Here is a 23733-nt window from a genome sequence, read left to right on the forward strand (position 1 = left end):
GTAGGTGTTTAACACTTGTTTCACTGCCAGTTTCACTGCACACATTGCTGTTGGGTTCACTGTAGGTTTCACTGTAGGCTTGAACACAAATTTCACTTTGCCCTTGTTGCTTTCACTGCAGGTTTCACTAAAGATTTCACCATAGGTTCCACTGTTGAAATTCAATGATTGTTATACAAGAGGTTTCACCTAAGATTTCACTGCACGTTTTACTGCAGATTTCATATTCATGGAGGCCAGTGGCAAACAAACCATTAGTGGTTATTGAAACTCCTGAAGGTGTGCTCTAAATATAGTTTATTTGCAGAAGCCATTTGTCCGAAGGAACTATGGGCAAGATGACAATGACCCATCATTACAAGATAATTATAGCGTTTGAATATGGGTATTTCCGGCAAAGAAAAATGTGTAATCTGTATGTATTGAATATATTTTTAGATATAATTGTTTTGGTCGAAATGGGAATTTGACAATGAAAGATGACCAAAGGCTACTTTAGCATTCAGCCATTGTATCAGGTAGACTCAATTATATACCTTGTGTACCACCAGCTGTAGAAGAAACGAGTCATTGATTTGATGTCTGTATGGTGTGGAATTATTATTACTGTACACAGACTGAATAAGAAATGGTTATGCGACCAGCTGAAAAATTTCAGAAAGGTGCAACATGTATAGTGCATACCTGTGATTACGCCTGGAATTTGGTAGCGGCACTGGAGACCATGTGACTACCCCTTCTCCCATAATGCAGTAGTTCATATACCTGCACCAGATTTTCAGATATTTGGTGTACATAATTGCTATTGTCAGACAGTTATAAGTGGCAATTTGGTGAGGTAGCCTTGTGGTTAAAGCATTTGCGAAGACCAGTTTCGAATTGCATTTTCAACAAAGGTACTATGTGAGAAGCCATTCCCCCCCCCCCCCCCCCCACTGTGAGTTTGTTGGAATATTGCTAAAAGTGGCATAAAAACGTATTCACTCATCACTTGACATCACTTGCTTGACAGTGACTTTAGAATTTGTCGAAATGTTGCCTTTCACAAAATAAAGAAGTTGTATATCATAAAATTGCCATTCTACTGGAGACCGTAGGTCTACACCAGACAATGGGTGCAAAGTTATTGATATCCACACCAGACTTAGGGTTAAAGGTTGCATTTGTACCAGATAGTTGGTGCAAAGATTGCATTTGGACCAGATGGTTGGTGCAAAGATTGCATTTGGACCAGATAGTTGGTGCAAAGATTGCATTTGGACCAGATGGTTGGTGCAAAGATTGCATTTGGACCAGATGGTTAGTGCAAAGATTGCATTTGGACCAGATGGTTAGTGCAAAGATTGCATTTGGACCAGATGGTTGGTGCAAGATTATCTTACGTCTAGATGATACCAAAACTGATGCACCTAAAGGGCTACAAGTCTGAAGTATGACTGAATGATTTAGGAAAAATATAACTTTATCATGCTGTCAGATGAGACATTGCCAATTACATTGACTGGATAGTTATATTCCAAAGAAGCTGAATTTATGACCAGCTTGTTTCTTTTCACTCCCTGCTCTCTCATACAGTTTGACCAATCGGTGTTTCCTTACCTGTGGAATCCTGTTGTTTGATACCTTTGTTGGTCACAGTGAAATGATCATCAACATTTGCCATAACACACATACACAGCCTCTGGTTGGTGTTGTCGCACTCATCAATTTTTCAGGTATGTGGTTGTTGTCTGTATATCATTGAGTCTGGACCAGCCAATCCAGTGATCAACAGCATGAGCATGCATGTACTCAGTTTAGATATGATGAAATGCGTCAACCATGTCAGTGATCTTGACGACCCCATCGCATGAGTTGCTCACATCTTCACAACTGAGACCAAATTGTTTGCACTTGCAACTGCATTGTCATTCTGCATCAGTGGTTACCTATTGGCTTCCATTACTAAAAGAAGCGTTGCAACTGAAATATTCCATATTGAAACTGACATTCACCATTACACGTTTACACTGACTCCTATCATGGCATGTTCAAATTCTAAATTGTTTTTTTCATTTTCAACGATCATCGCAAAATGATGTCATACGTAAGGGACCTGTATAGTTCTGGAGTAGAATTGACCTTCAGCAACCCATGCTTGCCATGAAATGCGACTATGCTTGTCACAAGAGGCTAATAATGGCGTGGTCAGGTTCACTGACTTGGTTGACACGTCATCGGTTCCCAATTGTGCAGATTGATGCTCATGCTGTAGATCACTGGATTGTGTGGGCCAGACTTGATTATTTACAGACTGCCGCCATATAGCTGGAATATTGCAGCATAAAACTTCAGTCACTCTCTCTCTCTCTCACTCACTCACTCACTCACTCACTCACTCACTCACTCACTTAAATGATAATGATGGACATTTATAAAGCACCTGTATCTACTTACTTGTGTATGCTCAAGATACTAAGACATCATTACCCTGGTCAACTCACTCACTCATACGCAATCCAAACAATTACTTCATTAGTAAGCCATAATCAGTTTGGCACTAGAAAGTTTGAAATCATAACTGGGAAAATATTTCCAAAAATGATCAGATTCTTTCTTTTCATATGAATTTTATCATTAACTTAATGTTTCTCAAATATAGATCATATCAGAAAACTATCCAGAGATACAAAGCTGGGATTTTGTGTCCACATGTTTTTTTCAAATGTGTTCATATGGCCACAACCTACTTTTAATCCATGAATATATGTACATTGTTTTAGAATTTTAACTGCAGGAGTAACCATTATGGTCTAAAGCCTAAAGTCTGAAGTCTCAAGCAAAATATTTTTCTGTCAAGCTAGTTCAGTTAATAATGGCCCATATATCGATACTGATGACTGTTATAGTTATTGACAAGAAGGCTCTTAACATACATTATTGGCACAGGCTGATGCAGAGGAGAAGTATATGTTGAGATATCATAACTACACTTTGTTAGTCCTGATTAGCATGAGAAGCTGCTGCTCACGGCCTTGTTTATGTCAGGGTAAGATCGGCTCTGTGGTTATAGTCTGTTAGCAGTGGAAACCTACTGATGAATGTCACGTTAAACAAAAAAGTAAACCAAATAAAGTAAAATTAAGATTGAGAATCCTCATAATTTTAAGCTCAGTCGTTAGAACAGGGAAACAAATGCATCTACAATTTGTGATGAGCGTTAACTTGGATCAACCCTGCTTGTTCTAAAGTTTCATTTAATCTGCATACCTGCTTGTAGTACAAGCAAATAAAGTGATTTGAAACTGATTGCTTGTCCTAACTTTTATTCTAAGTTGAATAAGATTCTGAGATTTAAATGTCCAGTTGGCAAGGTAAAAGTATGATTCACAATCTTAATTTCACTTTATTCGATTTACGTTTTTGTTAAAAGTGAAATTTATTGGTACATTTTCACTGCAAACAGATTATGAGATAGCATCCCACATTCAAAACAGCATCAAACCCTGCTTACTCACCCACCCACTCACCAACCCTCCTGCCTTCTTACATTTTCACTCACTCAAACTCACACACTCACCAACCCACTCCCCACCCACCAGTGATGGTGGATACATTTTGCACAGTGATGAAGAGTGATGATACTCTATATGTAGAAGTGATCCATTACTTATGATGAAGGCTAATATATTCTTATGTTTTCAGGCTCAGAGTGATGACGATGATGCTGACGATGTTGCCGTTACTGTGGATACCGGGGGTTTCATGGAGGAGTTCTTTGAACAGGTTCGTAGAACGTTGGGAAACTCTGTCCGACCCACATGGCTGTCCAAATCTAATGCTGCTCATTACAGCCCTGTGATGTTAATGTAATATTTGGACTTGCATGTCTCAATGCTGAAGATACTATGAGCTGAATTGGTCTGAGTATCATTAGGTTTCCACACTAATGTAATGTTGAACTTGTTAAATCCCATACATCCCACTTCAAGTGCATGTAACTCATCACTAGAAGTTCATTTGTTATGAAACATACTTTCAGTGAAATATTTGTGTGGGGCTTTTGGAACTATCTTGGGCTGTTTCACACTGTATGGTAACAGTGAGAACAAGATCAGTTATGGCATATAGGATGGGGATGGGTCCAAATTTCTACTGAGGTAACACACACAGCCCCCCACCACACTCACAGCCCCCCACCACACTCACAGCCCCATTACCCTACCCTACTCTATGTTAGTTCCTTACATCAGTTTGTAAGAAATGGAATATATTATTTTTTGTCTTGGAGGCTAAAATGTTTACGGATCAGGGTATTGAGATAGTTACCCAGGTCCAACTCATTACCCCTCCATCCCAGGTGTCGATGGCCTTAGTTGCAAGACAGACATGTCATAGGTCTTCTCTACTTTTTTTACCAGTTTTTACAGTGACGGACTGATCAGTCATTCAAATGTCTAGATTTATCAGGAAGAATCGACAGTTGTCACGTTAAGAATCTAATTCTATCACAGGAAGTAAGCTGAAGACCATCTGAAGAGGAACCAAAATAGTATGGTTAAGTATTGTCAGATATAGCAGAAAAGTTATTTTCAGGCTGTTACTCAATCTCCCCATTTACGTCAGCCATCATTTATTATGAAGCTAAGTCTAACTTCAAAATGGGCATTTAAAAAGTGTCATTTGTAATACAATATCATCGCACACTAATTTGAAAAACCCATGGTTAGTTCCAAATAAGTCGCTTTGGACTCGTGAAAAAACCTGCATTGCTCATTTCTGCACTAATCTTTCTTCAGTGTAGTCCTTTTATAACGATTCCTATCTCCCTACCTCTTGAACTTTAGGTAAGCCAAACTTAGTTAACAGATATTTTACACTTTCACATATCATGGCTGTGAAAAATCAGGTTTTTTTTCTATTTCTGACTGTACTTTAGGTATGACTTCATATAACAGGAAGTGAAATAGTGCTTAATTTACATGCAATGGTACAACAATTATTGAAATGGCATGGATAAAATATTTACAGCGCGCCCTTAACTACAGTTTCAAAAATGATATTCATCATGATTTATTTATTGGAAAATGTGGTAAATATGACCAACTGAAATCATTTTTGCATCAAACTGTTTATTGTGGTGCTTTCATTCTCGCAGTTTAACAAGGGTGTGGCCATTTTGAATGCCACTACACATAGCTATTTATCAGCAGGAACTCATGCTTTATATGATAGCATAATTTGTGGGTTAGTTTATGGATCCAGGAAATGAACCTCACTATTCCTGTAGTCATGATAGTGGTCAGGAAATTCAGCTGTCAAGTTAAGAGGATGCATGATATTTACTGATTTATCAAACAGCAAATGACATAATTGTTTGATGTATAAGTTAAATGGATCATCAAACAGTATGGACGCATATGTTTTTCCAAAGGCACTCCTAAATTATCTGTCTGGTGCCCCATGGCACCACTTGACAAAATTGTATTTCTGCCCCTGATTATAATAAAAATGTGGCATGTGGTTTTACAGAACTTACCAGCTTGAAATTGTATTTTCAAGTTAGGGACTGTTTATGATTTATGTCAAGGGGTATAATGATCATTTTAAGGGGGATGGGTGTGGGTGTGTCACTTACTTTGTAAACATTTTTAGGGTGAGTAGGGTGGGATGGGGCCTTAATTTATATTTTTGTGTGCGTTTGACTCTTGAGTTTGTTTAAATATGATTTAATAGTTATTTTGTATCAGTCTGAGACCTAACACTACAATGTTGATATAGTGTATTGTGTAGAAGTACCTGAGAGCACCACCGCTGTTATATGACATTGGCTGTGTCTAGGTTGTCATGATATATGAGTGTAAAATTGCTGCTTACAGGCCACTGGGATTAGCAATTACAGACCACTGTAATATTGTTAATTACAGGTCACTGGGATATTAATGCCATATCAAATAATTGAGGACTCCATGTTACTGAATATGTACATGTATATGCTTTAGAACAGTGTCATGTAACTGTGAGATACAGCTGACTATACATGAGAAAAAGGTGTGATATGACAGTGATGCAACTTACCATGAATGCTGTAGACCAGCGTGATATGACTGTGCTACAGTTGACTATACCTCTCATATACTAGTGTGATGTGACTGGGATACAGCTGACTATAAATGCTATATGACTATGTGATATGACCGTGATACAGTTCACTATACATGGTATAGACCTGTGTGATGTGATTGTGATAGAGCTGAAGTAAATGCTGTAGGCTAGTACGATGTGACTGATACAGCTGACTATAAATGCTCTAAGACTGTGACCATGATACAGTTGACTATATATGGTATAGACCAATGTGATTGTGATAGAGCTGAAGTACATGCTGTAGGCTGTTATGATGTGACTGATACAGCTGACTATAAATGCTCTAAGACTGTGCGATATGACCATGATACAGTTGACTATACATGGTATAGACCTGTGTGATTGTGATAGAGCTGAAGTAAATGCTGTAGGCTGGTATGGTATGACTGTGATACAGCTTACTATAGATGCTATAGACCTGTGTGATATGATTTTAATATAGTTTGACAATGTACTTTACAGTAAATGTTAATCTATGCTAACATCAAGCGTAGATGTGTCGACACATAGTATCAAGCACAGATCCTAAGATATGGCTACGTACGGTATCAGATTTAGATGTGTTATCAAGCCTGGATGTGTCTACATGTGTCATCAAACATAGGTAACATAACAGTCCATTTATAGGATGTTAATTCCATGCTCAGTGCATGCTCAAAACACACAGTTAACAGAAGAATCGGGAAAAAAAAGGTTTGTTAGAAAAGATGGGTTTTAATTGATAGAGTTCCTTATAGACGGATCATCTGAGGAAGAGAACTCCAACATGAGGCGTCAACAAAGGCAAATGCATGTTGATCAGAAGTTGATATTCTGACTTAAGGCACCCTGAGGTGTTGCTTTGAATCAGAGTGCAGAGAATGGCTAGGGACATAAAGTAAGTCCAAGAGAGACGGAGCTTGATTGTTGCACTTGTAGTTTAGGCAAAGGACCTTGAATGTGATTCTGCAAGAGCCAGTGAAGGACCCATAGAATTGGTGTGGACATGTATCAAACATATTTGTGTCTACATTTATTATCAAACATAGATGGGTGGACATGTAGTTGAGCACAGGTGAGGATTTTGATCCAATTGGCAAATGGATGTGTGATCCGACATCAACAAGAGATCAACCCTTCAGTAAACATACTGTAATGGTTAGATTGTTTTTGCATTCTGAACCTGTGATGTTTACTCGAAGATTATTGCATCTGTAGAGTATGCGTCTCAGGCAATGTTCTCTCAATTATCCCTAAAGAAAGATTGATCTGCAGCAAACCAGCTAAGTTTTCATGCTTAGTTTAACCCCTAATTGTTTCCTGAACTGATAGGCTGGATTACAGAGTGACAAGTGAATCTGTTGGCTATGTTACATCATGTGGAGGTCTGCTTTGGGGGAACACATTGTATGGAGGTCTGATGTAGTGGAACACATCATGTGTAAGTCTGCTGTAGGGGGAGACATCATGTGGAGGTCTGCTGTTGGGAAAGACATAATGTGGAGGTGTGCTATAGGGGAAGACTTAGTGTGGTGGTCTGCTGTAGGGGAAGACATAGTGTGGAGGTCTGCTGTAAGGGAAGACTTAGTGTGGAGGTGTGCTGTAGGGGAAGACTTAGTGTGGTGGTCTGCTGTAGGGGAAGACATAATGTGGAGGTCTGCTGTAGGGGAAGACTTAGTGTGGTGGTCTGCTGTAGGGGAAGACATAATGTGGAGGTGTGCTGTAGGGGAAGACTTAGTGTGAAGGTCTGCTGTAGGGGAAGACTTAGTGTGTAAGTCTGCTGTAGGGGAAGACATAATGTGGAGGTCTGCTGTAGGGGAAGACATAATGTGGAGGTCTGCTGTAGGAGAAGACATAATGTGGAGGTCTGCTGTAGGGGAAGACATAATGTGGAGGTCTGCTGTAGGGGAAGACATAATGTGGAGGTCTGCTGTAGGGGAAGACATAATGTGGAGGCATGCTGTAGGAGAAGACTTAGTGTGGGGGTCTGCTGTAGGGGAAGACATAGTGTGGAGGTCTGCTGTAGGGGAAGACATAATGTGGAGGTCTGCTGTAGGGAAAGACATAGTGTGCAGGTCTGCTGTAGGGGAAGACATAATGTGGAGGTCTGCTGTAGGGAAAGACATAGTGTGCAGGTCTGCTGTAGGGGAAGACATAATGTGGAGGTCTGCTGTAGGGGAAGACATAATGTGGAATTCTGCTGTAGGGGAAGACATAGTGTGGAGGTGTGCTGTAGGGGTACACATTGTGTGGAGGTTTGCTGTAGTGAAGATGCCATGTAGACGTCTGCTGTGTCCTTGAGTGACTCACTCTAGAGACTAGCAGTGTACTGTACTTAAGAGTACAGGCTGCTATGTGTGTGTGTGTGGTGGTGGACAAGGCGTCTGTGTGGGTTGTCATAAACACAGTCTGTGGAGCTTGCTGCTTCATTGATGCTAAGGACCATTCCAATCAATGTCCACTATGAGCTCAAGTGTTTCAAATGTTCTGTGTTAGTGTGCAACATAGCAGATCAATATAGCAAGCTGAAGAGAGGTTTCTCGACTTGGTCTTATCACATGTTCTGTTGGTTGATCAGCCGATGCTTTCATCCATTGGGTTATGAAGATTAATCCACTGCATGGCATGTAACTCAGGTCGGCTTGAACTTTAGCAAAGAGGGTCGACTGGGCAACTGACATGTCAGGCTTTTGTGAACAGTGCAGAATTATATCCGTTGTCCTTAAGTAATTGGGAAAACAGTGTGCCTCATTACCATAATCTCGAGGGGGTGTGTTCAAATCCCATCTTGCAGCAGGCAACAAGACGGGGTAATCATCACCAGTTCACTTGTCAGATCTCAGCAGCAACTTATCGCTGTCTGCTCCAGTTCAGTATGTAACATCATATCTTTAGGGAGATGCTGGGGTGTGTGAATGATATTGAGTGTGTGAATGAGTTGATAATGATAATTATAATAATAGATATTCTTGCACCAGTCAGCATTCTATGGTGGAAATTATCTGCTATGTATGTCCATTGTTATTATTGTTGTGAGAAAGAGTCTTGAAGAGGAGAAAACACACAGAATTGGAAAAAAATGGCTCGTTTAGTTATGTCAAAGTGTCTAAAGTTCATTGCTGTGGTATTTATATATCATGTCTGTGAACCCCAAAGTAATGATAGTTATAATATTTGGATTGTCATGTCCATCTTTGCATTAATTCTAGATTTGATCTGGGAAATGGTTAAGGTGTTTGCTTATCATGCTGAAGGTCTGGGTTTGAGCTGAAAGATGTTCCTGGAATATTGCTGAAAATGGTTATACTCACTTATTCTGAATTCAGAACTCTGTCAGAGTATTCAAGGTCAGGTGATTGCAAACTTTCCTGTTGGTGGTATTACTATGCTTCAAGGAAGTGTCAAACGACACATTTTGCAAGGGGTAATAAAATGCACTCTGTCTATGCGTCTGTCCATGCGTCTGTGCTCATTTGTATTTTCCTGACCAGAACTTCAAAACCATTCACTATTTCTTTACCAAACGTGACACATAGATAGATCTGGTGGTGTACTGGTGCCTTTTGGTAATTTGGGAAATCTGAATAAATTTTTTGTTGCGTCTCCATGACAACAAGTTTGACTTTGACTGAGTTTGGTGGGTGTGCTCTTTTCTGGACCAGAACTACAAAACCATTCACTAATTTTTCACCAAACTTGGCAAATAGATTGGTTTGGCGGTGTACTCATGGTACCTCTTGGCAATTTTGGAATTCTGAATATAATATTTGCAATATTCTCCTTCCACTTTCCAAAAATTTGACATCATCATAACTAGTAGACATATTCATGATGAGTATTTTGCCACTGTGGTGGTTATCGATGACTTTGTCTTCTTCTTGTTGCCTAAAGTGTAATAGAACAAAATTAACAATACTCTGTATTGATTGACACAACCTGACCGGTTGAATTGTTTCAGTACTTCTGTGTAGTTCACCAATGGAAATCAAAGATATTGGATTGTGAGGAAAAACTGGTTGATCAACATAAGTACCAAGATTTGACTGGACAGTTGTCTGCAATAACGGATAGACATGTGATGGCTGATTATGTCTCAGGCTGTGCTTAGATGACCGTAAACTCAGGATTAATTTGACCTTGGTATTGAATGAACACAATGACAGAACATAATGCTTGTGAGTGTACAGTAGCTCTTTCTTTGTTAATATCAGCAGAGAGGATAGACATATTGTCGCTACACAGGTTCCAGACAAACAAACATCTCTGTGTTTATGGGAGTTGGTAATTATGGATGCTACACATGCACACCAATAGTCAGACATGATGTAGATTTGCTTCCTTAGTAATGGCCGCTAGTGGGTGTAGTCATACAGACCCTGAAGTACTTATAGCCAGGAAAGCCAACACAAGTCTAGAAAATGTGGCAACCAACTAACCAACGCACGGCATGTCTTAGGTGCATTGTTGGTAGTTTTGGGTTGGTACAGTTCTAATGCATTTGACCAAAATGAGTTGTGGTATTCATCTGTTAATTAATAATGTAAAGTTATTTATATCTCATGGAAGTCACATTTGAAAACTTGCTAATGTTACTTGTAGATAATGATTTGGAATTATTTCTCTGTGTGTGATGTTATCTTGATGCTCATTGGTCACAGCATTAACGTGTTTCATTCAGTGAGTTTCACACTCCTGTCAGCGATATTCTAGCTATATGGCGGCAGCCTGTAAATACTTGAGTCTGGACCAGACAGTGTAGGGATCAACAACATCATCATGGATCAACACAAATGATATACAATGACGTGTGTTAACCAAGTCAGTGAGTCTGACCATCCGACCCAGTATGATATACAATGACGTGTGTTAACCAAGTCAGTGAGTCTGACCATCCGACCCAGTATGATATACAATGACGTGTGTTAACCAAGTCAGTGAGTCTGACCATCCGACCCAGTATGATATACAATGACGTGTGTTAACCAAGTCAGTGAGTCTGACCATCCGACCCAGTATGATATACAATGACGTGTGTTAACCAAGTCAGTGAGTCTGACCATCCGACCCAGTATGATATACAATGACGTGTGTTAACCAAGTCAGTGAGTCTGACCACCCGATCCAGTATGATATACAATGACGTGTGTTAACCAAGTCAGTGAGTCTGACCATCCGACCCAGTAAATCACCTGTCACAACAAGCATGGATTAGTAAAATTCAATTCTAACATGGCTCTTAAGAGATATGTTGTTTCCTTTTGACTGGAAGTATGTATGCACTGGAATTCCAATGAATATGCGTATTTATTTGCAGGGATGAAGCAAGGTGGTAAAAGCAAACCTGTAATGTATGTGCCATGATCTGTAACAAAAGGGATAGCCATGCTACTTGTCTGTAGGGCCTGGACAAGTAATAATCCAAATGGATTACCTGAAATCTAGTTACTTTTCTGAACTCTTATTTGCAATGTTAGAATTAATTTGACCAATGGAGTATTTGGATCGGAGACTTCATGTGACAGATTCAGTAAGATCTCTGTTACCCAACACAAACTTGCAGACACACTTGGGTAGGGGACAGAAATACTATTCAAAGCGGAGTTGAACCCGGATTGCTTGAGAACCAACACAGAAGACAAAATCTGATGCATTTTTATGTATCAATGTTCATGCAGTCTGGGGGTGGTAGGTTTAAGCGTTCACTTGTCATGCTGAAGACCTGTGTTTGATTCCCCTCATGGGCACAATGTGTGAAGCCTATTTCTGGTGTCCCCTGTTGTTACATTGCTTTAATATTGCTAAAAGCAGCTTAAAACCCATCCAGCCTCCTCACTCACCCACTCATGCAGTCCAGTATTAGGCATTGGTAGGAAGCTATTGACATTTCAAACACATTTATGTAGTATTTGCTTCATGGCATATGACAGGGGAATCACTGTGTAGCATTTTGTTCATAGAGGATTGACATGTGTGCAGGTCACAATACCAAACAGAGAGACCGAATATTGTGTAGCCACTGAGGATGACTTCCAAATCATACTTTAACTTATAGTTTAAGGGGAGTAGTGACGCAGCCTGCTGGTTAAAACGCTGAAGACCAAGGTTTCATACCTCCATATGGGTACAGTGTGTGAAGCCCATTTGTGGTGTCCCCTGCTGTTATGTCACTGGAATATTGATAAAAGCAGTGTAAACCAATTCTTACTCACTCACTCCAAATGCATCAGAAAGGGGATTTTATTAATTGCAAAGGGTATAGTTGATCACAAATATAAATATAAAATTTCTAATGATCAAATGCATTTCCGTCTAGTTCATGATGAAAAGACATCAGCAAAGTTCTAAGATAGATCAGATGTCTTCTCTGTGTCAAGTTCATTCCCATTGGGTATTATCTTTATAAAGGACCTGTGACATACTTGAAAGAATTAGTTTTGCCACTTGGGACATATAATTCATAACACCCTGAAGCTTGTGCCTGGTGTTCTCTAAGTGTCAGTGGGTCACTGATGGTCCACTCATCTGAACTGCAGCATTTCGTTGTGCAAGGTTAAGCCCCTTAGGAACATGAGATACCTGTATAGTCACTGGTTTACATCCCAGTTGGCCGGAAAATGTCTATGAGTTGGTCAACAAAACACCTGTACTTATGAATTTTGACACAGTGGTAAGCATGGTAAGTGACCTGCGTCACTTCTGGTGTTTGTTGGTTTTAAGCTAGCACAGAGTGACATTACTTGGATACTCTTTCATTTAGATTAAAGTGTCATTCAACACAACACAGCACAACATAGCACAGTACAACAACCACACAGCAACTCAACTCAACAAACTCACTCCGGGCATACTCTGCACAAATGGGGAAAACATCATTTACAGCGTGACATCATTTCTTTGTAAGTGTTTCTCACTACAGAAGCTTTTCCCAGTATCAAAATAGTTCCATAACCGAAATTGTCAAACTACAGCAAGCAGCACAAATGTAACTTAATCTCTATAGATTTGACCATGACCTTTATTTCACAATAGCAATTCATTATATTACAGAAAAATATCCCTTCACACATCTTCCTTCAGGATGGAATCATTAAAAATGATTGCTACAAAGCCAGATAAATCTTTATGTGATGTTGTCAGAGAACGTTCCATATAGAAATTTTGTAACTGATGTTTCTGTTACTAACAAGCTATGTCTTTGCCATGTCTACAAACATACTAGTTTCCATTTTCAAACTTTGTCCACTTCTGAATTAGAAAGTTAGTAAAGAGCTTCTGAAATGTTCAAGTGTCATAAATGAAATGTTTCCTCCAATGTATGTTTCCTTGAAGTAGTCATGCATTGAAGCAACTTCTGAGTTCATCAGTCACTACTTGAATTGAAAAATCACAGTCCAGAGTTGCTCCTCTTATGTGAAACCAAAGAGTGTGAGTCCCAGATTCACTGAGATTATATGTCTAGGTTTGTAAACGCCATGGCCATGCTGATATTTTGTTTTAAAACTGATATACCTTTCATAAAATATAACAGGACTTTGCCTGGGAGTGGCAATTCTGTGTCCTAATGTCACTGATATCACTGATATCCGATGTGATTCCATCATTGATCAGATTAATCATATTATTGTATCAGTTTGCAGCCTGTCTAACTGAAGGAACAGTCATGAAATCTGTGATCGTTGATTTTCCAATTCTCAGCTCAAGAGACAACCGTGCTGGATCATCTAATTTAGGACGGTTTCTGTGAATTACAGAGAAACAGTGTTGGTGTTTTGTAGTAGAGACACCATGTGGAATGTTATTGACTTTGGCTTTAAGCAACACGCACAGACAAAGGTTCTATTTATTATTTAAAATAACATCCTGTGTTGACATTTACATGTAGTAATTGACTTGAAAACATCAATAGTTCTTGAATTTTGCTAGAACCAGACAAACAGACATATGTTAATTTAAGACTGACTTTTGACATATATATTTTACTGCCACAATTTTAGCCTGAACATATATACTATATGTACAAAGTATCCGAATTAAGAACTTCCTTTGAAAAGTAACCTGTAACATACAGCACTGGAAGCGAGAGTGCCTAATATTCTCCTTGCCAGAATGATTGTTGAAAGTGGAGGCGCCAGTCTAGATCTGTCATTGATGAGACAGTTTGAAATGGGTTTTACAGATGTTTCATCAAGTAAGTACTGGACTGTACATTTGAGCCAGTGAGCTGTTTCGATTTCCCAAGATAGATTTGAGTTCCTGGCACAGTGCAAGTTGCAGTAGCGTGTCTGTCAAGTGGAGACATCTCAGCGTCTATTACAGTTAGGTTGCGACTGATCAATCGTGACGGACATCGCTATACAGAGAAATATCCAACACTGTAACACACAGGCTGCATTCTGTAGTAAATAAGTATCTAAATAAAGTCCAGAGGAGTTACGAGGCGCTTAGGCGAGGAACTGTCTGTGGCTCAGGCTGCAAAACAAGGCGAGATCCTTCGCAATTCATAGGACACCAGAACCAATCACTGCACAATGAAACCTCATAATATTGCTATTGATTTTTATTGGTGGTTTCAGAGGCAGGGTATTACTCAATAAGGGCCCTTGATGTTCATTGCTATTGCACCACTTAAATTTGCCTTATCAGCAGTTTGAGGATGTGCCATTCATGAATGCCTTGGTATTGGCTCTCGTCAACATTATTTGTCATGGCATTTTGTCACTGTTCTGGATTGGACAGTCCTTTTGGATGGGGTAACGTGCTTTTAGTCTCAGATAGAAAACTAGAACAACTTCATTTCAAATGATCACTGGTAAGGGGGATAACATTCTTAGGTTATCATACAAATGTGGTGTAATTGCCTGGAAGATTATCTTAGAAGTGTTAGGCAACTTCCTCAGACAGCATCACAGAAATGTTGGGCAACTTCCTCAGACAGCATCACAGAAATGTTGGGCAACTTCCTCAGACAGTATCACAGAAATGTTGGGCAACTTCCTCAGACAGTATCGCAGAAATGTTGGGCACCTTCCTCAGACAGTATCACAGAAATGTTGGGCAACTTTCCTCAGACAGTATCACAGAAATGTTGGGCAACTTCCTCAGACAGTATCACAGAAATGTTGGGCAACTTTCCTCAGACACCATCACAGAAATGTTGGGCAACTTTCCTCAGACAGCATCACAGAAATGTTGGGCAACTTCCTCAGACATTATCACAGAAATGTTGGGCGACTTCCTCAGACACCATCACAGAAATGTTGGGCATCTTCCTCAGACATTATCACAGAAATGTTGGGCAACTTTCTCAGACATTATCACAGAAATGTTGGGCGACTTCCTCAGACATTATCACAGAACTGTTGGGCAACTTCCTCAGACATTATCACAGAAATGTTGGGCAACTTCCTCAGACATTATCACAGAACTGTTGGGCAACTTCCTTAGAGATTAGTACAGAAATGTCAGGCAAGTTTTTGAAAGATTATTTAAAATAACATCCTGTGTTGACATTTACATGTAGTAATTGACTTGAAAACATCAATAGTTCTTGAATTTTGCTAGAACCAGACAAACAGACATATGTTAATTTAAGACTGACTTTTGACATATATATTTTACTGCCACAATTTTAGCCTGAACATATATACTATATGTACAAAGTATCCGAATTAAGAACTTCCTTTGAAAAGTAACCTGTAACATACAGCACTGGAAGCGAGAGTGCCTAATATTCTCCTTGCCAGAATGATTGTTGAAAGTGGAGGCGCCAGTCTAGATCTGTCATTGATGAGACAGTTTGAAATGGGTTTTACAGATGTTTCATCAAGTAAGTACTGGACTGTACATTTGAGCCAGTGAGCTGTTTCGATTTCCCAAGATAGATTTGAGTTCCTGGCACAGTGCAAGTTGCAGTAGCGTGTCTGTCAAGTGGAGACATCTCAGCGTCTATTACAGTTAGGTTGCGACTGATCAATCGTGACGGACATCGCTATACAGAGAAATATCCAACACTGTAACACACAGGCTGCATTCTGTAGTAAATAAGTATCTAAATAAAGTCCAGAGGAGTTACGAGGCGCTTAGGCGAGGAACTGTCTGTGGCTCAGGCTGCAAAACAAGGCGAGATCCTTCGCAATTCATAGGACACCAGAACCAATCACTGCACAATGAAACCTCATAATATTGCTATTGATTTTTATTGGTGGTTTCAGAGGCAGGGTATTACTCAATAAGGGCCCTTGATGTTCATTGCTATTGCACCACTTAAATTTGCCTTATCAGCAGTTTGAGGATGTGCCATTCATGAATGCCTTGGTATTGGCTCTCGTCAACATTATTTGTCATGGCATTTTGTCACTGTTCTGGATTGGACAGTCCTTTTGGATGGGGTAACGTGCTTTTAGTCTCAGATAGAAAACTAGAACAACTTCATTTCAAATGATCACTGGTAAGGGGGATAACATTCTTAGGTTATCATACAAATGTGGTGTAATTGCCTGGAAGATTATCTTAGAAGTGTTAGGCAACTTCCTCAGACAGCATCACAGAAATGTTGGGCAACTTCCTCAGACAGCATCACAGAAATGTTGGGCAACTTCCTCAGACAGTATCACAGAAATGTTGGGCAACTTCCTCAGACAGTATCGCAGAAATGTTGGGCACCTTCCTCAGACAGTATCACAGAAATGTTGGGCAACTTTCCTCAGACAGTATCACAGAAATGTTGGGCAACTTCCTCAGACAGTATCACAGAAATGTTGGGCAACTTTCCTCAGACACCATCACAGAAATGTTGGGCAACTTTCCTCAGACAGCATCACAGAAATGTTGGGCAACTTCCTCAGACATTATCACAGAAATGTTGGGCGACTTCCTCAGACACCATCACAGAAATGTTGGGCATCTTCCTCAGACATTATCACAGAAATGTTGGGCAACTTTCTCAGACATTATCACAGAAATGTTGGGCGACTTCCTCAGACATTATCACAGAACTGTTGGGCAACTTCCTCAGACATTATCACAGAAATGTTGGGCAACTTCCTCAGACATTATCACAGAACTGTTGGGCAACTTCCTTAGAGATTAGTACAGAAATGTCAGGCAAGTTTTTGAAAGATTATCTTAGAAATGTTTGGCAACTTCTCAAGAAATTATCACATTAATATTTGGTATTTTCCTGAGATATTATCTTAGAAATGTTGGTTAACTTCCTAAGAAAGATCACAGGTATATCAGTTAGTTACCATTCTGTATCAAGATGTAAAAAAAATAACACTCTGTTATGGGTTACATTTTTCTTACAGTGAGAGTAAATGGCAACAATACCTTGGTTCTATGTCATCATTTTAATAACGTGTTTATGCAAGCTGAGTTTTTGGAAGATTTTGTTGTTTTGTTTTCCAATCCCATCTATATGTTAGTTACTAGATAGAATATATTTCGATGTACAATTTGGTCATTACAAACTTCAGTATACTAGACAAATAATCATTCTTGTGATTTATTCACTGTAATGAACAATTGTTAAAAAATGTCTAAATTAATGAAGATCTAACAAAAACTCTCATTGTTTACTTACCAAATCGATTTTATTGAACTGAATTCTTAGGGTCACTCATAAAACATGCGTCAGGCTTGACTCATATGATAATATTTTGAGAGTCTTTTACAAAAATGTTGGGTCCAATTTGCAGAGCCCATGCATCCTGTAATACCCTGGTTCTTCATTCAATATTTGGGCTTTGTAATAAATATCAAAAGCTCATACACTTTTAATATTTTTCCTGTCTGAGCATTTTTAAGATCAGTGCAGTCACAGTAATTGCTATGACCAAGATCTGACACTTTTGTGCTTTGTCAGCAGTATTTAACTATTAATAGTGATTTGATACTTTTGCTGTGACCAAAACATGCTGTTCTCAGGACATGACTACTTGATCAAGAACTATAAAAGCTAGCTCAAAAAGATCTTTTTTTTTTCCTTTATCACTTCTCCCTGCTTCTTGTTAAGCCTGTATGTCAGAGATGTAATGGTGGCTATTCATCCACAGTCAGGACAGTGATTTGTAGTTAATCGCATTTAAGTAACCTGGCAATACTTGTTTTTGTGACTGTTGTTCATAGTTGACATTCTTGACAACATAATCACATTTCTCTTAAGGTTTTTAGATCTATGAGCATTGGTACGAGATTATCTCAAGGCATCATTTATTCCAGTAGATTTCAGTGTCAATCGAGGTCCGATTTGGTTCTTTTGAGTGTGCTCATGTAGCTGGAGTAGGTTTTACTTCTTCAAAAGATGACTTAACAGACAAGCAAACATGTAAAGATTTGAATGCGAAGGAGCCCTGGGTTTCTTGGTAGTGTTGAGATCAAGGGTGTGGCAGCCAACAGTGACAGGGGTTTTCACTATTCCTGTTCAACACAAGTTGTGTCCTCCACCAACTCTGCCTTACGCTTGTCTTGTTCACATTAACCCAGTCCGAGGCCTGCATATCCAATACAGGGAGAGGCACCATATGCAGAAACAAATCAATTGCAATAATTAGTGGCTGTGTAAATTGTACTAGTTGTGCCTTGCCAGCGACGTGTGGTCCATGGGCAGTGTCATCAACCTCCCCGCACTGCAGCGCAAAAGACGAGAAACGTAGCAGTTTACCATTCTCTCACTGCAGCTGTTTCCAGGCTTGAACTGCAAAGGCACAAAAAGCCAGATAAAACCAATTCATTCATAGCATACACTGATATTTTCAAACATCTTGCTAATCTCTACTAATGCCAGACAAGGCCAGTGGTGGTTGTTAAGCATATCACAGTTTATTGTCCTGATGAGACAGTTAGGCCAGGTGTTGTGAGCTGTTTTCAATTGTTTGTACTGTTGGTATGGGCTTCCACTCATATGAGGCGCCTGTGTCCATCTGGCTGGGACAGGGAATAGTAATGTCACACTGATGCAAAAGGATCACAGTTTTACCTATACCATGTACCATGCTGAATAGGCCTGTGGGTAGCCCAGTAGTGCATGTTGTTGCAGCTAGCCAGTTCTATTCCCAAGCTGTCAGGATGTGCTACTTGTCGTTTGAATCAAAGTTTAATACTGGTCCTTGGTTAAAACAACTTCAGAGATTACCCAAAGTTGTAAACAGCTGCAACCTGAAGGTTCCTGGTTGCAGCTGATGTCCAGCAACATGTTTGTCACAAGATACAGCGTAGTTGATTGACTGGTCATACCTGTATATTTGTGTGCCTTTTGTGTCATGGATTGTTGCCTGAAATGTCAATCATTGGTTTGTTTGGTCCAGGTTTGATTATTCACAGATGGAATATTTTCTCTTTAAACAGAGAACAAAACTCACATGCAGTGGTGAATGAAATACTTAAGAATCAGCACGACACTTCATCTGAGGCAGTGCATGTGTGACTAGATCAGAGTTATAAGACAGGGGACATGGAACACGCCATGATCTTTAGTTTACTGAAACAGGGCCAGTCTTTTCACCATGATTCTTCTCTAGAACTGATGGGTGGTTGGGGTAGCTTTGTGGTTGAAGTGCCAGCTTGACATGACAAAGGCTTGGATTTGATTCCTGACATAGGTACAATGTATGATTCCTGACATAGGTACAATGTATGATTCCTGACGTAGGTATAATGTATACCCCCTAAACCCCCCTTCCATCATCATCTTAACCTTTCATATCTTGTGAGTAAGTGAGTGAGTGAGTTTAGTTTCACACCCCTTTTAGCAATATTCCAGTAATATCATGGCAAGGACACCAGAAATCGGCTTTACTCATTGTACCCATGTAAAGAATCAAACCCCCTGTCTTTGGCATGGCGAGCAAACACTTTAACCACTAGGCTACCCAATGCCACTCTCTTACAAGTCTGACTTTTGCTGATATAAGCAGAATACTGTCTACAGTGGTTTTAAATCTAACTCCTACAGAACTTTACCTCCAGTTCAACCAGTAGTTTAATAAGGCCTTGTAAATCACCAAGTTAGCACTTATGATTATCCTCTACACTGAAGCCCAACATAAATCTGCTAATGATGGGGGAAATAATGTTATTGATGGTAACGGGGCTGCAGTCATGGTAATATAAAGAAATTGTGTTATGTCCTCTTCAAGAGGAGGGATTATAGCAGACAATTACACAAGCAATCAGTGTCAATGGTAGAACCATTTGTGATGCTGCTGTGTGTGAGGGACGACTGTCATCTGTGATTTTTAAGACATATAATTTTAGAAATTAGGATGACATGGTAACAGAATAAAGCAAGGACTTATTCAACTACATTCTCACTCATTCACTTATCCTTTGGTAAAAAACGATAAAAATGATTAGAATTCATGTTTACTTTATGATAATGATTGCTTATTTTAAAAAAGCACTGGTTTGCATACAAAACCGTGTTTGTACATGTACGCCCCTGGAATGTTAAATGTTGAATTTGTTGGTGGATGTGAACATTCAAAATGCCATTTTGCATGTCTTACATGAATCAAAGTCAGTACTGAGTGGAACCTCCTCCTCATACCCCCTGTCAGCCTCCTGATCCTGTGAAGGGGAAGTTTATGCCATTACTCGTGTAAATTTCTGTACAGGATTACCACTTTGTTAAAAATGACGACCAATGATGTCTCAGATATGTTCCAAAGGATGATATTCAGGGCTCTGTCAGTTGTGAGATATGTCAGGTTATGCTTGACTAAGTTCTTTGTGTATATTATAACATCCTTTGAAACATAACTGTTTGTATATCTTTTAAAAAAAATCAAATTTGTGAGGACAGTTTTCAATCAACATGTAAACAATGTTTGATTCAGGGAGTCGGTTCCTTGACAAATTTAAAATATGAGTTTAGGGATTTCATCATAATAAAATGGAGATCTGATAGTTGAGGAAGTCCATCGACTATTCCACAGATGTTGAAATTGGTCTTTCAGCCATGATGATAATAATACCTGCAGATGGCACTTGCTACCTGTTCAGTGCTTAAACCTGATAATATAAACATCAACAGTTCAACTATGCAAAAGAACCAGATACCATCAAACACTGTCCTGTTGATGAAGATGATCAAATGTATGTTTATATATTTTTCTGTCAGAGTCATAATGTGTAAAGAATACAGGATCTGTAAATCAATCTTGGTCCAAATCCTGATGGTATTGACTATACCTGTGTAAATGATCTACCTTGACCTTTGGAACACCTGTGTACTTAACTGTATTGATTGACTTGCATACACAGTGCTTGTTTGTCAGCTCGTCACAATGTCTGTGACTAAATACTGTAAGGAGAAGGTGCAAGGATGTATATATATTGGTTGGAGGAAACTGGCAGCCTTGGTTATTTTTCTATTTGCATAACAATGGTAATTGGATGGAAGCTATCAGGTGTGACTTCGCTGTTTATACCTTCCATGTTAATGAGCAGAGTGTGTGAGTGAGTGAGTGAGTGGGGGAATTAAAAATGAAGCATACAACTTTGTGGATTGTTCTCGTTTATTACGTTAAACAGCGTTTCAATGTAGATTCTTACATTGTTATCAAGCTAAAAGTTGGGATTCTATATCAAAACACTGCTTAACACAACAGACAAGAAGTTGTATGATTCAGTTTTGACTCACCGACTTCTAGAATGCCCATTAAATAAGCAGTGGAGGATGTTAGTCAGTAAATCAGAGAGTGAGTCATGAGTGAGTGCAGCAGTGTTCACCCTAACTTGATGCTTTCCATTTTATTGAGGAGAGAGTGAGTGAGTCACAATATTCCTGTCATAATATATTAGACTAAGCAGGTCAAACCAGTCGTCAATGGCATAACAAACGGTTCTCACAATGAGTGTACCTTGATACATGGTCAACCAGGTGTCTGTGCTGCAACCACCTGAATTTCAGTCACCTTTTCCCAGATTAACAAGATGTTTGGCTCATGGAACTGATTCTGATGAGGTTTTGTGTTTTTGTTTAACAATCACTCAACAATATTCCATGTATCAATATAGCTGAAAGTATTTTTTAGAATGTTTCTGCTTTTTAGTTTGAGCTGTTGCGAAAGTCCAATGAAGGGTTTTTACCTTGTCTTGCAAAACTTAGCGTCTGTTGGATACCTAATAATTAGTCCTGAGGGTTGTAAGACTTAAATGAAATATAAGAAGATATCAGGTGATGGAATTGAATACTCCACTTCAAGAATTGATAATTACTTTTATTCAAGGCACTGACATACTTTGGTGAGAATATTTAACAGTGAATATCATTATGTACCCTTTGGGACACACCATACTTTATCTGAATCCATGGTTTACAGTTTGGCCTACTTGGAACATTTCTGCATCTTTGTATAACACTCTGGAAAAGAGATTTTGGACAGTCCCATGGCCTTATATTGAAATGTTATGGGGCTGATGTTGTCACTGATATGGAACCTTTGGGTACTAACACTCAAGCACATCTTTACTTCACTTTTAACTGACAACGTCATATTCTAGCAATATCATGGCAGGGGACATCAAAAATGGACTTAACACATTGAACCAAAAGACAATACAGATGTGTGAAGACACAGTTTCCCAACAGAGACTCCTGGAGAATTGTAACCAAAAATACCATTGAGATGTGAAATACCCCAAGGTGTTAAAACCCCTTTCTTAAAAAAAATCTTAGAGACCCTGCACAATATGCACGTGAACGTGCGTGTGCAAGTTTTGCTGCCCTCATATTCACTCAGGTGAGATCCAGCATAAAACTGCTCACCCACATTCAGTCTCATCAATCACAAAAATACCAACGTAAAATTCTGCATTATGTTAAACTAGTAATATCTTGAGTTGCCACTCCTTTATCTAATTTGGACAGTATGGCCGTCCTCTGAATGATTCTGACCACTTGAGTATTGAATCCAACTCAGCTGGACACTCGCTTGAGTAGGGGCCTCCAGGAAGTAATTCGTGCAACACTGACATTTAACTAATCAATGCCCCAACGCTTATTTTCAGTGTCTCGTACATGACAGAGCTTCGTACATGACGGACACTCGAGGCTTACGACACAGGCCTCGTCAAGTGACATATTATCTAATTAGAACACTAGAGGTTTATGACAGTAGTCAGACCTGTTCCAATCATCACCTGTTATGTCCTGTAAATAATCTGTGTTATAAGGCTGACATGGTGGAGAAGCTTGTGAAATCTTAATGTTATCTGTGGAAGGTGTTACAATGAGGAGTGGTAGGATGTGCTAGACTTACTTTTTACATGCTGTGGAGTTGCCTCAAGGTAGACAAAAAGTCCCAAATGGGTAAAAGTTTCAGATTTGGAAGCAGTTTTCTTTCATTGTAGCACAAATAAAGCTAGAGCACTTAGATTTTCAGAAGAAATAAGACTGTGCACACATTGTACACTTATTTTAGTGAACACAGAGATTTTTCTGGGTTACATCTTCTTTTTATTCTAGAGTACAATGTTTTTGGGCTTGTTCTATCCCCATCATCAGGTAGAACTGAACAGTAATAGCTTTTTCCTGAATAAGAAGAAGATGTAACACAGAAAAATTTCTATTTTCATCAAGTAGCATCTTCTAAAATGCCAGTCAATCAGCTTGAGTGTTGATGGATA

The 23733-nt window shown here is 39.2% G+C and overlaps 1 protein-coding gene across 2 annotated transcripts in view; it reads left to right on the top strand.

Moving 5' to 3' along the window:
* LOC137256507 (syntaxin) overlaps window positions 1-23733 on the top strand; it is a 74327-nt gene that overhangs the window by 6761 nt on the left and 43833 nt on the right. For both annotated transcript variants that reach the window (XM_067794354.1, XM_067794347.1), the window contains exon 2: window positions 3685-3765. In XM_067794354.1, the coding sequence (XP_067650455.1) occupies window positions 3685-3765 (81 nt within the window). The remainder of the gene's footprint in view (window positions 1-3684; window positions 3766-23733) is intronic.

This window comes from Haliotis asinina, chromosome 1 (genome assembly GCF_037392515.1).
Source record: "Haliotis asinina isolate JCU_RB_2024 chromosome 1, JCU_Hal_asi_v2, whole genome shotgun sequence".
In the NCBI taxonomy this organism is placed as follows: Eukaryota; Metazoa; Mollusca; class Gastropoda; order Lepetellida; family Haliotidae; genus Haliotis; species Haliotis asinina.